Genomic DNA, 13,023 nt, shown 5'->3' with positions numbered 1-13,023 from the left:
TGTTGGGGACACATGGACACTAGAACATTGTAGTGTGGTGTTACTGCTATTTTTAAGTTTAAGAGTTGTGGCCACCCTAATGCAGGGATGGACCCCAATCAGAATCCTGGGTAAAGATGCCAGGTGTCCCACCCCCTGCACTCAGCCCCTGACACCTCCCTCTGTCCTCAGCCCTGCACTGGAGTGGGTATGGGGATGGGGGGCCTAAGGGCCAGCTGATGTGATTGACCCTTGTGTCTCCAAGCTCCTAAACCAAGGGACCCCAGGTGGCATTTATTCTCTGGAGAAATCTCCCCTCTGTCACCTCCTCCTCAGAGCAAAGGTCTTTTTCTGTGCAGCCAGGGGTGTGTGCAGGGCTGTGTCTGCAACATGTGGCATCAGAAAAAGAGGGAGGTCTGGGAGCTGCAAGACATGCGAGGGGTTCTTCACTAAGGTGGTTGGGAGGTTGGAGGGAGACTAGCTGTGCCCTGGAACTTCTGAACCCAGCCCTGCAAAGTCCTTTATCAAACCAGCCACTGCCCAGGTCTTTCCCAGGAAGTCCTGGATGCACCCAGAAGGCATGTCCGGCTCTGGCTGGGGCCACACCATTCCTCAGGCCTGGCCTTAGCTAGGCAGGGGTGGGAGTGGAGACAGAAGCAGGGCCCAGGAAGGGCGCACAGCCCTCCCAACACACACACACACACACACACACACACACACACACACACACACACACACACACACGCCGGTTCAATACCCAGCCACACACACACACACACACACACACACACACGCACACGCCGGTTCAATACCGAGCCCAGGCCCACCCCAAGGCCGCTCTTTCCTTCTGCCTCCAGGGTTGGAATCTAAGCCCCACTAAATACTCGCTGTGTGAACGCAGGCAAGTCTTTTCCCTCCCTGGGCCTCATTTTTCTCATTTGCAAATGAGGGGGGAGATCGTGGCTGAGATTATTGTCCAAGGTCTAGAGGAGGTTGCAGATGCTGACTTTCTACAAAAATGAACAGGCAGGGCAGGTGAGCAAGGATCCAGAGCTCTCCCTGAGGGAATATTGAAAGTAACCATAAGGTCAACTTTGCAGCCAAAGAAACTAGGTCCTTGCCCTGAATTTACACACCAGGAAACCAGGGAGCACCTGTGGGGTTTAGAGTCAGAAAGGCCCAGGTTCGATTCCAGGTGCTGCTACTTACTAGCTGTGTTCCTATGGGCAAGTTGGAAAAAAATCTCTGGGTCTCTGTTTCCTCATCTGCTGTAGGATGGTCAGTAGGACACCCAGTCCCTCTCAGGGCACAAAGCCTCCCAGCCTCTCTGAGGGAGAACACGCTCCAGACCAGCGGGTCTCCACCGTGGCTGCACAGTAGACTCACCTGGGGAGCTCTCTAAAGACTTTTTTTTTTATTTTGTTTTTTATTTTTTTTTATTAAATTCAGTTTTATTGAAATACATTCACACACCATACAATCATCCATGGTATACAATCCACTGTCCACAGTATGATAACATAGTTATGCGTTCGTCACCACAATCTATCCTGAACATTTTCCTTACATCAGAAAGAACCAGAACAAGAATAAAAAATAAAAGTGAAAAAAGAACACCCAAATCATCCCCCCATCCCACCCCATTTGTCCTTTAGTTTGTATCCCCATTCCTCCACTCATCCATACACTAGATAAAGGGGGTGTGATCCACAAGGTCTTCACAATCACACTGTCACCCCTTGTAATCTACATTATTATATAATTGTCTTCAGGAGTCCAGACTGCTGGGTTGGAGTTTGGTAGTTTCAGGTATTTACTTCTAGCTATTCCAATACATTAAAGCCTAAGAGGTGTTATCTATATAGTGCATAAGAATGTCCACCAGAGTGACCTCTCGACTCCATTTGGAATCTCTCAGCCACTGAAACTATTTCGTCTCATTTTGCATCCCCCTTTTGGTCAAGAAGATACTCTCAGTCCCACGATCCCGGGTCCACATTCATCCCCGGAGTCATATCCTGCATTGCCAGGGAGATTTACACCCCTGGGAGTCGGGTCCCACATAGGGGGGAGGGCAGTGAGTTCACCTGTCGAGATGGCTCAGTTAGAGAGAGAGAGGGCCACATCTGAGCAACAAAGAGGTATTCAGGGGGAGACTCTTAGGCACCATTACATACAACTTTAGACTCCCCTTTGTGTCTCTAAAGACTTTTTTTAAAATTAGGTAGTTTTAAAAGCTCTCCAGGTGATTCTGTTGCTGGCATTGAGTTTCTAGGTTCTTGGCTATGCGAGAAAGAATCCAGGGGCACAGCACAGATGGAGTAAGCAGGTAGAAAGTTTATTAAGTACACATGCAGAAGGGCGTGCGGGCACTCTTGCAAGAAAAGGGAGGGGGTGAGAGGCCCCCAACATTTGGGGCAATTTGCTTTTATTGCTTAGCTTTACTTACCCCTCTCCCCCTCTCCCTGTTCTGGGCTCTTCCTCCTCCCCTCCCTTCTCTCCAGCTTGGCGCCTGGTGGTAGATAGTGCCTTTGGGTGGGTCGGCTGCCCCTGGGTGTTTTGGTAGCCCCAGGCAGGGTGTCTGGGTAGGCAGGCCCTCCTGACCTTGATTAACTGTCCTTGCTCAAGAACTTCTTCATGGTATCTTCTCTCCCCTCTCAGGTCCCTGCTCTAGCCTGCCTCAGTTCTAATGTGCAGTCATCATGCAAACCACTCACTGGCCCACAGTGTCACTAAGCCAAATGTGGTCCATAGACCTGCAGCCTTGGCATCACTTGGGGGCTCCTTAGAAATGCAGAATCCCAGGCCCCACTCCAGACCCGCTGAATCAGAACCTGCTTAAGAAGATCCCCAGGTGATTCAAAGCACATGGCGGTATCTGTAACTGTAATTTTATAGTTTGAGAAGTGGATTTCAGACAGGTGTGTCTGTTTAGGGATAGGACAGACGAGGCAGTTTGGGAGGACTCGAAGCCTGGTATGTGGGGCCAGCAGGGGAGGTTCCGTAACACACCAGAAAGGGGGGCATTTAGTCTAAGAGAATAGGATGGAGGCCAAGTGATCAAGCAGATGAGCTTATTGCAACCTTGCAGATAGACATGAGTATTTACCAGCCTGATCAGATTCTTGGTGAGAAGGCTCGTGTGCCGAAATTAAGACCACCATTTTTGACTTCACTACTTACTGGCCTATAGCCTTATTCCTCTTTGAATTTTATTTGTTTTCATGTATATATTTAGACTGAGCTCACTCTGGGGAGAAGGGACCAGGGAAACTGGACCCATTAGTGTTGGAAAGAAAAATAGTAAAGGCCTCCAAGCAGACAGGTGGCAGGAGAGGAAGTTTTCAAATAAAATAGACAAGGTGATTTCACACCAACTTAATATGGGCCCAGCCAGCTCCGCAGCGGTTTATTTCACAGTAGCTGCCGCAAGTGTCTCGGAGTTTAGAACTTGGACAGGAAAAGGGAGAATGGAAAAATCATATGTGAGTAAAGAGTGAAAACATTTTCCCTGAGCTCTGGGCTCTGCTTGGCACTTTCGGTTGGTGCCGTTCCTTCCTCAGCCATGACTGCCTCAGCCGAGGCACCGTCAGGCTTTAAGGGGCTCACCCCTCAGTCTTGGGCAAGGAGAGGAGGCATCCTCCCCCCACCTTTGTGGGAAGGTGCACCGAGGGGCCCAAGGTCACCTTGTCATCATGTCCTGGGAAGGGGAGACAGAATTCTGGGCTCAGTATTTCTGGGACAACTTCTTGGATCCTCTGCTTGCCCGTCCCTCCCCCGTACCCAGGCTGATGTCCTCACTCGGTGCCAAGTGTGCCCTGACCCTGGCCCGATAAGGGTGGCCCTGTGTGGGGCGTGGGTGCTTGGCATCCAGCTGGAGGACTTTCTCCTCACGCTTAGCGGGGGGGCCGGGGACAACATGGGAGGTGGTGGCAAAGGTCAGGGCTAAGCCTTCTGGCTGAGCCACCAGCAGGCTCCTGGGTCAGGTGGGAACATCCCTGAGCATCATCACCTCCTAACTTCCTTTGAGTCCCAGGGAGGAGGAAGTTATCGCAGGAATCGCCAGTGGGCCAGCCTGCCCTCCAGTGGTGCTTATGGGTAACTGCAGTCTGCCGGCCCAGCTGTGGGCAATGGGCGCAGTTCTGGAGTAAGGCTCCCCTAAGATCAGCTTGTCCAATTCGCTGCCCACAGGCAGGTGAGGGACGCAGGGTGCTGTTCTCCTGTCGTTTCAAACATCTCCCCACCTTATATGACATTCAACCCTAAAAGAGGAAGGGAACTAGCAGGTAATGAGGACCTATTTTGTACCAGATTCTCCACTGAGCCCTCTGACAGTCCTGCATGTGTGTTTCCAATCCATCATACAGAAATGGTTCCTGCCCTCAATGACAGGGAGCCACTCCCATGCCCTTCTGACTTCCAAAGCCCTGCTCCTAACATTCCCCACGCCCATGGAAACCCTCTAGGCCAGGGGTTTGCAGGCTCCCGCCAGGGCCAGGCAACCAGCTAAAAGAGGGAGGTGGGTAGGTGAGGACAGGACAATAGGGAGAGGAGGGGTCTGTGGCAACTGCGGTACGTGTACCCCATCTGAAGGGCTCAGTCAGGCGGCTCCAGTGGGTGACCGTTAAGTGGGAATGATGCTAGACTAGCACGAAATCTGGATTTTTATATAAAAGTTTCCCATTTTAAATACTGACAGTTGATTCAGGAAAAGTTTAAATACTAGGTTTCAAACACTCCTGAGAACCTGTAACACCCTCCTGTTGCAGGTAAGCTCCAGAGACAGGATGGGACCGGCCCATGGTCATCTGGTCACAGAGTCTGGACTTGAACCCATGTCTCCGGACCCCCAGGCCGGGGCCCCTCTCAGCACACCTCACCATTGTCGGCCCTGCTCTCTAGTTGCCTGGGCAGCTGTGAGCCACTTCCAACTTCAATGGGGGTGACAGGACACATCAGACACAGAGACTGGGAGACTGTCCACATATATTGGTCAAACGTGGCTTAGAGTACAGCAGAGCTCCCCTGGTCCCTCTTGGAAGTAACAAGAACACTGTGTAATATGTGAAGCCTCCGAGAGCTAACCTGGAACTCACTGAGGTAATGGCTGGACCCAGTGGCCCTGTCTGTTTGTCCTGCAGTGCCACCTCCTTGGACACCTTACACAGGAGAGACTGGGCCTATCCACTCCCAAGGTCAGGCTGGCTTGGACCTGGGCCCTATGTCCTTGGAAGCCAGCATTTAAAAAGGGAGAGGGGCATCAAGTTTACAGATGGGAAAACTGAGGCTAGAGGCAGGAAGGGACTCATCCAGAGGCCTCCTGGCTGAATCCTCAGCTTGACCTAGAACTCTGGCCCTCGGGCCGCTGGGCTGGTCAGTGCATGGACCCCCCACCCTCCACAGCCCTGGGAGGGGGACTTTCCTTGGTTCGGCTGCTTTGGAAGTACAAGCTATAAATACACATTTGGCTTTAACAAAAGAAGTAATAAATTAGATCTTGGACCAGCCTGAGGGCATCTGGCCAGTCTCATGTCATATGACATGGACATTTGTCGTGTGTCATGGATGCACCACCAATTATGTTCATCCTGCCACTTTTGGCAACAGCACCTATGCCATTGGCCACATATGTCCCACATGTTCTGTGCCACACTGCAAGTACCACATCAAGTCCTTTTGCCTCACGTGACCCTCTAGACCTTCTATGTCTTGCATCGCATCATGACATCCACATCGTGCCACGTGTTCCCAACTGGTCACACATGTCTGCTGTGATGCAGGATACTCCTTTGGCCACAGCAGGCTCCTGGTCTTGGAAAAAGTCCTCCCAGAGGGCTGCAGCAGGACCAACGGGCCCCTCCCTCCTGAGGCAGGCGGCAGGGGCACCCACCGGAGGCTCCCTTACTGAGCCCACTGCCCTGGCGGATGGGAGCTGTCATCACTTGGCTGGATTCCCAGGGTCTTGAGGGATCGTCAGATACCCCGAGGGGCCTGGGGCCTGTCTTCAAAGAAGGCAAAGTCCAGCCTGGGCTCCTGGCTCTGTAGACTCTGGGCCATGTTGGGGGCGATGGGGTTGTTCCAGAGGCTGCGGGCACAAAGACAGGCACTCAGCTCTGGGAGCTGTTCACTCATGTTCTGGCTCTGTCCCCATCCTATCTGCAGATGGAGAGACGGAGGCCCCGAGGGGGAAGAGCTGTGCCCAGAGTTACCCAGTAGAGGCAGGTACGAGACCAGTGTGGCTGCTTTAGAGAAATGGTGGCCCCACATGTACCTTCTGACTTCTCCCACTCAGTCTTCTCCCCTGGGAGCTAATAACCCTAGCCAGGGCCATGCCTTATACACACTTATGCAAATAAGGAAAAGACTCCCCTTCTTCAAGACACTTTACTTCTGTCCATCCCCAATTGTCACAATATATTGATTTTGATAGAATAAGACACTTTATTACTGTCTACTAGAAATCTAACATGTCTCTGATGTGAATGGTATCCCCTTAGATGCAGTGCCCTTGTGCAGTGCGCAACCTTTACAACTCTTTGTGGTGGATTCTGATTATAGCTACCATTTTAAGTGTTTACTATGTGCCAGGCATTGGGCTCATTGCTTTACATCCTCAACACCTTTGAGATAGACACTATCATTATCCCCCTTTTACAGAGGAGGAAATTGAGGTTCAGAGAGGTGGAGCTACTGGTGCAAAGTTACATAATTGGCAAATGACAGAGCTGGGATTTATTCCTGATCTGCTTGCTGCCAAATTTGTGATGGTGTGGGGAAAGTTTCTGCCAATATTCCCTTACTCAAGCCCTGCCTCCTACAGGGAGTCCCCTTAGATTGTGGGGGCTGGCATGGCCACCACCCACCATCCCTGCCCTGAAAGCCCTCATTACCGGATGACTTGGATGCCAGGCCCCCGGGCCAGCCCTTCGGCCAGGAGCCAGGCTCCCCAAGCTGTGATCTGATTCTTCTCCAGGCTTTCCAGTAGACAGTGGAGGAAGGGGAAAGAGAGAGACTGCCATGAGGCTGGGTTGGGAGGCTTTTCTGTGTCTCCTCCCCAGGCAGAGATGGGGGTATTCAGGCTCCCCATACCACCTTCCAGAGAACCCAACAAACGGTGGACTCGGGACAGGTGCAGCAGGAGGGCTGAAGGCTAGACCCCAGGGAGTGCTCAGCTTAGCAGGAGCTTGGAGCTGACCAGAGCTACATCAAGATGAAGGGGAGACAGGGGGGGATCCCAGTAGCCTCTTGGCTTTCCCCAAGACACGGGTCCCCTTTCAGTCCTCCCCACCCCCTCCGGCTTCCCAGGGTGTGCCCCCCATACTCCACTCTCTTCAGCCGGCCCATCTGCGGCAGGATCCGGGCCAGTTCGGCCGCTGCCTCATCACCAAGGAGATTCCAGGACAGCCTGCAAGGTGGGTATCCCAAGCAAGAGAGCAGTGAGGGCAAGGGTTGGAGATGAGTCAGCAGGGTGGGGGGAGGCCTCCCATGGGGTGCTCACGGGCCCTCCCCTGAAGACAGGCGGCATCTTCCTCACCCCACCCCCTTCCTCAGTCGTCATCCCTCAAGAACCCAGAAGGCAAAGGGGCTGGCTCTGTCAAGTTACAGGCTTGGTCTGGAGTTCAAAACCCAGGGCCCATGGCATCATAATCCAAACTTCCACATGTGTGTGGCTCCATCACAAGTTTTGCCCCGTGCATGCCCCTCCTGTACCATTATTTGCATCGTATTTTTCTTTAAATCGATTCTCCCTTCTCCCCAACCCCCCCCCCCTTTTTTTTAACTTCAAGAAACTTCTAGCTGGAACCCATGTCCTTCCTAAAGTGTGGAGTCTACGGCCTGCCCCTCTGTTAAAAAGGGAGCATCACGGGGGTTAGGTATTAAAGATACGTTAGCACTAATCTAAGACTTTCTCTTTGGTATAAGGACAAGGATTAAAACTTTTGAAATACAAGCCTAGACTCCTGTGTCCTGAACTTTAGGAAAGAGCATTTTCTTGTATACCGTGGTCAGGGCCCCAGGGCAGTCGAGGGAACCCCTGAGGCCCTGCTGTGTAGTCCTGAGTTCTGAGCGCCTGGAATTGGCAAGAGGACGCTGGGCAGGCCAGGGGCAGGTCCAGGCCTGCTGGCCTCAGGCCCTGTCACTCAAACAGGGGGTAGGTACAGGAGGGCACCATAAACCAGGGGAGACGGTCTATCCAGCCCTCCCCAAGGAAGGTCAGGGGCACCGAACCCTTAGAGACTGTCTGGTCCAACCGCCTCCCGTGGGTGCCCTGATGGGGAAACGGGCCAGGCGGAGCAACTTTGCCCAACACCCCCTGCAGCTCAGGAGCTTAAACTTCCTTGAGAAGAGGTGTGAGCAAGAACGGTTTTCCCCATTTACCGAGGGGAGGGCCGCCGGAAGGAAGGGTGCAGCGCCAGGCCACCTGATGGGCCGGGGCCAACTCCCCTCCTGTCCCCTCCGATGGCCCCTCTCCCAGCTCAGAGCTCTTCCAAGCACTCACAGGATTTCCTCCAGGGCTGGGCAGAGCATCAAGCTGGCAGTGAGGGGTTTGGCAGTCTGGTTGTTAATCTCACATGAAATCAGGCTGGGGACAGAGAAGGGGACTGAATGGAGGTGCCTGAGGCCGGGGGTGCTTCTAGCCTGTCCCCGCTCCACACCCTGCAATCGGAGCAGAAGGGACCAGAGCTGCCAGGGGTTGGGGCAGGGTGGGAAGCTCAGGAAAGTGCCTATTGGGGGCCCCAGCCTCCCCCTGCCCTGGTATCAGGCTCAGCCAGAGAAGGTGAACCCCCCACCCCAGGGATGAGGAGGTGCCATGTCCCCAGGCAATCAGTGCTGGCTACTTACTCCATCTTCCTGAGCAGCGGGAGCCCTCTGGAGAAAAGTGGGACCCCTCTGGCTAGGCTGTTTCCTGCCAAGCTGCAGGAGAAGGGAGACACCTGTGAGAGGAAGCACCCCCACCCTCCCCGACCAGCCCTGTCCAGGCTCCGGGGTCCCTACTCACTTGATATCTTCCACGTGGGGACAGCCATCCAGGGCTTCCCCCAGGCTGAGTGCCCCCTCTGGACCCAGGCGGTTGGAGGGCAAGCTGGGGAAAGGGGACTAGGTGTGGGGATTGGGGAGCCTGCCTAAGGCAGGGCCAGCTTAGCTGGTGGAGGCCCTGGCCCCCGCCCCCCTCCCATTGCTCCCTGGAGACCCTCCCCACCAGCCCTGCATGCTCTGGGCAGGGGACACTCACTGCAGGATCCTCAGGTGGCCAGGCAGCCCCCGGGCCAGCCCCAGGGCTGTGGTATCTCCCAGGGCATTGCGGCCAAGCCTGGAAAAGGGGAGAGGATGAGAGTTGAGCTCAGGACCCCTGCCCTGCCCAGGACCCCTGCCCTGCCCTGTGCCCGCCGGGGCAACGGAGAGCCAGGGGCACCTGCGGGGGCACAGAGGGCAAACACTCACATCAGCTCCTCCAGACGCCCGCAGAGGGTGATAGACTTCGCCAACTGCACTCCCCCAGCTGGGCCGATGCCGTTCCCTGAGAGGCTGGGAGGGGACAGACATCAGATCCTGTGATATCACTTCCCTCCCCACCTACCGTCACATCTGCTGGGGCTAACCCCAGCGGCAGGGGTTTTAAGACACAAACCCCATCCTGCTTACACAGCCTGATGGGGCAGAAAGGTCCAGAAAAGAGCAGGGGTTTGGGCTGACTTAAGGTCCCACCATCAGCAGGTCAAAGGCAGGGCCAGGAGGTATCCCGGTCCCCACCGCCTAGACACAGCTGGCCTGAGCTGGGGGCCCAGGATTTCCCACAGCATGGGGTGGCCGCTAGGGGCCCCTGTTGCTGGAGCCAGCCACTCACTCGATCCTTCGGAGTGCAGGCAGCCCTGGCAGGATGGCAGCCAAGTGCTGGGCCCCGGTGTCTCCAATCTGATTGTGGCTCAAGCTTGGGGAAAGAAAAGCAGGGAATGAGAGCCATCATCCCTCTACCCATATCAGCTTGTCCACACCCCACCCCAAACAGAAAGGGAGGCTGAAATCTGGTGAAAGATCTCAGCTCACACTGAGAGTCCTGTCACCTTATGTCGGGTGAGGACTCCCAACTCTTCTTCTGTTTAATCTGCTCTCCCTGATGTCTGACCTAAATCCCTCTTGCTGCAATCAACACTCTCATACCCTGTCTTTGGGTCCCCCAAGGTTCCAGGCTGGGATTATATGTGGTGTGGAAGTAAGGGTGGGAGGGGATGAGAATACACTCATGTTGCCTGTTTTTATCATCTTTCCCTGCCCAAAGTTGTCTTGGGTCTGGGGGAGGGATGGGCAACTCACCCTAGCTCCTCCAAGCTGGTGGCAGATCTGAGAGCCTCAGAAAGGTGGCGGCAGCCGACATCACCAATGCCATTCCAACTCAGGCTGCAGAAGAGGGGGCAGGCAGAGGAGCCTTTAGGAGCTAAAGGCATTCACAGGTGCTGTCCAGGTACTCAACAGTTTGCAAAGCTTTTCACACCCAGGAACTCTCATGCCACTCCCTGGGTAAGGAGGGGGTGAACAGGGTGGGAATGACTGCCCCCAAAGCCCAAGGTGGGAAATTCGAGGCCCAGATAGGAACTGGGACTGGCCAGAGATCCACAGTGACTCACAGGCAAGGTGGAGACAAAAGCTCAGAGCCATTGATGTGGGAGCAGACCATCGTATCCAAGACATAAGGTCAGTCTCCAGTTTTTAGTTTTGTCCGGCTTGGCCTCAGCATCTGTGTCAGAGAGCTGCCAGGCCAGCTGGCTGAATGCCAGACTCATGCCAGTTCCACAATTTAGGCAACTTGTTTCTCCAGGACTCATCCATGTTCTAACCTATGCAAATGGTGGGCTCTTCCTTAATCCCAGTTTGACTTTCCTGGACCCTGACCCTGCCCTGCCTCTGTGAGTGGGGAGAAAAAACAAACCAAACCGAACACAGAGGCCCAGGCAAAAGGTCTTAGCCCCATATTGAAGTATGTGTCTGAGGATTTGTTTGTTTGTTTGTTGTTTGTTTTATACAAACCAAATGTTAGGAAACTGCCCTTCAGTAAATCGATTTGGTCCTATATGATCGCCCTCCGCCCCTGCAATTCTGACTCACTTCCTATCCACTCCGCTCTGCCACGGTGGGGATGGGGGGCTTGGAAAAGATAAAGCAGTGCTTTGTCATTGCTCAGACTTGTTCTCAGTAACAGTATTTCATATTTTTAAGAATCATGTTGAAAAAGGTTGTGATATTTGTTTATCGCAGTGCGAAAAAGTTGGAAACCACGAGGGGAGAATATCGAGGCCACCAGATCTGAGTCTAGGCCCTGGAAGTGTAGACTGAGGCCCGGCGGATGCCTTATCACCTGGGAGCTTGTCAGGAATGCAGAATCCAGGCCACCCAGACCTGCGGACCCCAAATTCCCATTTTAACAGGAACCCTGGGTGATCTGTGTGCAGGTTAAGGTTTGAACAAGGGTTGTTCTAGGACTCGGGCCCAACAACTTCAGGTCACATTTGTGGCCAGGAGGAAGCTGGCAGCATTAGAAAGTAAGAGCCGTGGGCCCCAACCTGGGAGGCCACAGGGACGTGCCGGGACAGGACCTACAGAGAGTCCGGGGGAGGTGCCCCAGGCCAGACGCTTTCCTGGGCAGAGAGCCCAGCGGAGCTGGGGAACGCGTCCTCCCTCACCGTCCCCGGGGTCACTCAGGAACTCACCTGAGGCTCTGCAGGAGGGCGGCGTGGCTTAGTCCTCCAGTGAGCATGGCCAGGGTCCAGGTGCCCAGGGGAAGGAAACTGAGGCTGCAGGAGAGGGGCCCAGAGGAGGCCTTAGGGTCGGGTCGGTGCCCAAAGAAGCCCCGTCCAGTCCAGGGGCTCAGGGCCCAGGAACCTGCATGACAGCCTCTTTACAGCCACACATTGTAACAAATTGTACAAAACCAAACGGCCCTGGGAAATCCACACGCCCTTTCTCTTCCTGAATCGTTAGGTCACGCAGGCAGCAGTTTTACATCCTGTTACCTCAGTGGTAACAGCAGCCTCACGCTGAGCACATGCTGCAAGCTCGGACTGGACTTGGGCCAACCGGACAGGTGGCCTGTTAATCACCCCCATTTGAGAGATGAGGAACACTGAGGCTCACAGAATGACAAAGCTTGTTCGGGGTCACACGCAGCAAGTGAAAGTGACAGGAAGAGACAGGATGCCCATTCCTGGGCCCAAGCACATGTTCGCCACGGGATCGCGTGCCTCAGGCCCCCAGCCTGGGCAGGACAGGAGAATAATCATAACAGCCAAACTGGTGGCGTGTGAACTCTGTGGCAGACCCTGTTCTCAGCACTTACTGGGGAGTGTCTTGTTGAATCTTCACAGCCAGCCTGGGAGGTAGGTGTGGCAATTATCCCCAAAGAGGAGGCAGATCAAGGAACTTGCCCAAGTCTGCTCATGAGGAGGTGGGTCCTGGAGGTGATCAGCTGTCCTGGTCTGCCTAGAATTGAGGGGTTCCCCAGGATGTGGGATATTCAGTGCTAAAACTGGGACAGTCCAGGCAAACCAGGATAGTTGGTCACCCCACCAAGCATGGAACCCCGTGGTATGGCTCCTACCCGGGGCCCGGGGCCCTAACCACTGCACCGCAGGTGGACGGCTGCAAGAAGCCAGCCTGACTTGAGGGGACGAAGGAGTGGAGGAGACACAGAAATGACAGCTCTGAAACCGGAAGAGGCGCCATGGCCTGCTTCCAGATGGGGAAGGTATCCTTATGCCCAGTTTACAGAGAGGGTAACTGAGGTGGGAGAGGGAAGGAGCAGCACCAGGTGCCGGGGAAGTCCCAGCAAAGTCAAGGCCCCAGGCCGCTAGTGCTTTGTCTGTTCCCTTCTGCACAGTACCTCCAGCTCTTGGCCCTGGCCCGGGGGCACCGCTCAAAATAGATTTGTCAAATGCATGAAGAAGCCAATGAATGGCCTCTTTGGTCTTCCAACACCCCAAATAAAAGCTTCCAGAAAGAAAGGAGGCTGAGCAGATGGAAAAAGGCCAAAGAAATAGCTGGTGTGGGGAG

At 54.3% G+C, this 13,023-nt stretch overlaps 1 protein-coding gene across 10 annotated transcripts in view; it reads right to left on the bottom strand.

Annotated features, from left to right (window-relative positions):
• Positions 1–2,296: 2,296 nt before the first annotated feature.
• Positions 2,297–13,023, bottom strand: part of NLRC5 (NLR family CARD domain containing 5) — a 110,217-nt gene continuing 99,490 nt past the window's right edge. For 8 of the 10 annotated variants that reach the window (XM_037816400.1, XM_037816396.1, XM_037816402.1 and 5 more), the window contains 11 exons: positions 11,685–11,768; positions 10,294–10,377; positions 9,827–9,910; positions 9,424–9,507; positions 9,215–9,292; positions 8,981–9,064; positions 8,824–8,895; positions 8,480–8,563; positions 7,301–7,384; positions 6,870–6,953; positions 2,297–6,064 (listed from right to left, as the gene is read on the bottom strand). In XM_037816400.1, coding sequence (XP_037672328.1) covers positions 5,953–6,064; positions 6,870–6,953; positions 7,301–7,384; positions 8,480–8,563; positions 8,824–8,895; positions 8,981–9,064; positions 9,215–9,292; positions 9,424–9,507; positions 9,827–9,910; positions 10,294–10,377; positions 11,685–11,768 — 934 coding nt within the window. In that variant the 3' untranslated portion in view covers positions 2,297–5,952. The other 2 variants (XM_037816404.1, XM_037816406.1) reach the window with 2 other exon arrangements.

This window comes from Choloepus didactylus, chromosome 22, assembly GCF_015220235.1.
Source record: "Choloepus didactylus isolate mChoDid1 chromosome 22, mChoDid1.pri, whole genome shotgun sequence".
Taxonomy (NCBI): Eukaryota; Metazoa; Chordata; class Mammalia; order Pilosa; family Megalonychidae; genus Choloepus; species Choloepus didactylus.
The sequence above is the reverse complement of the archived record's forward strand: the minus strand, read 5'-3'. Positions and strand labels throughout refer to the sequence as shown.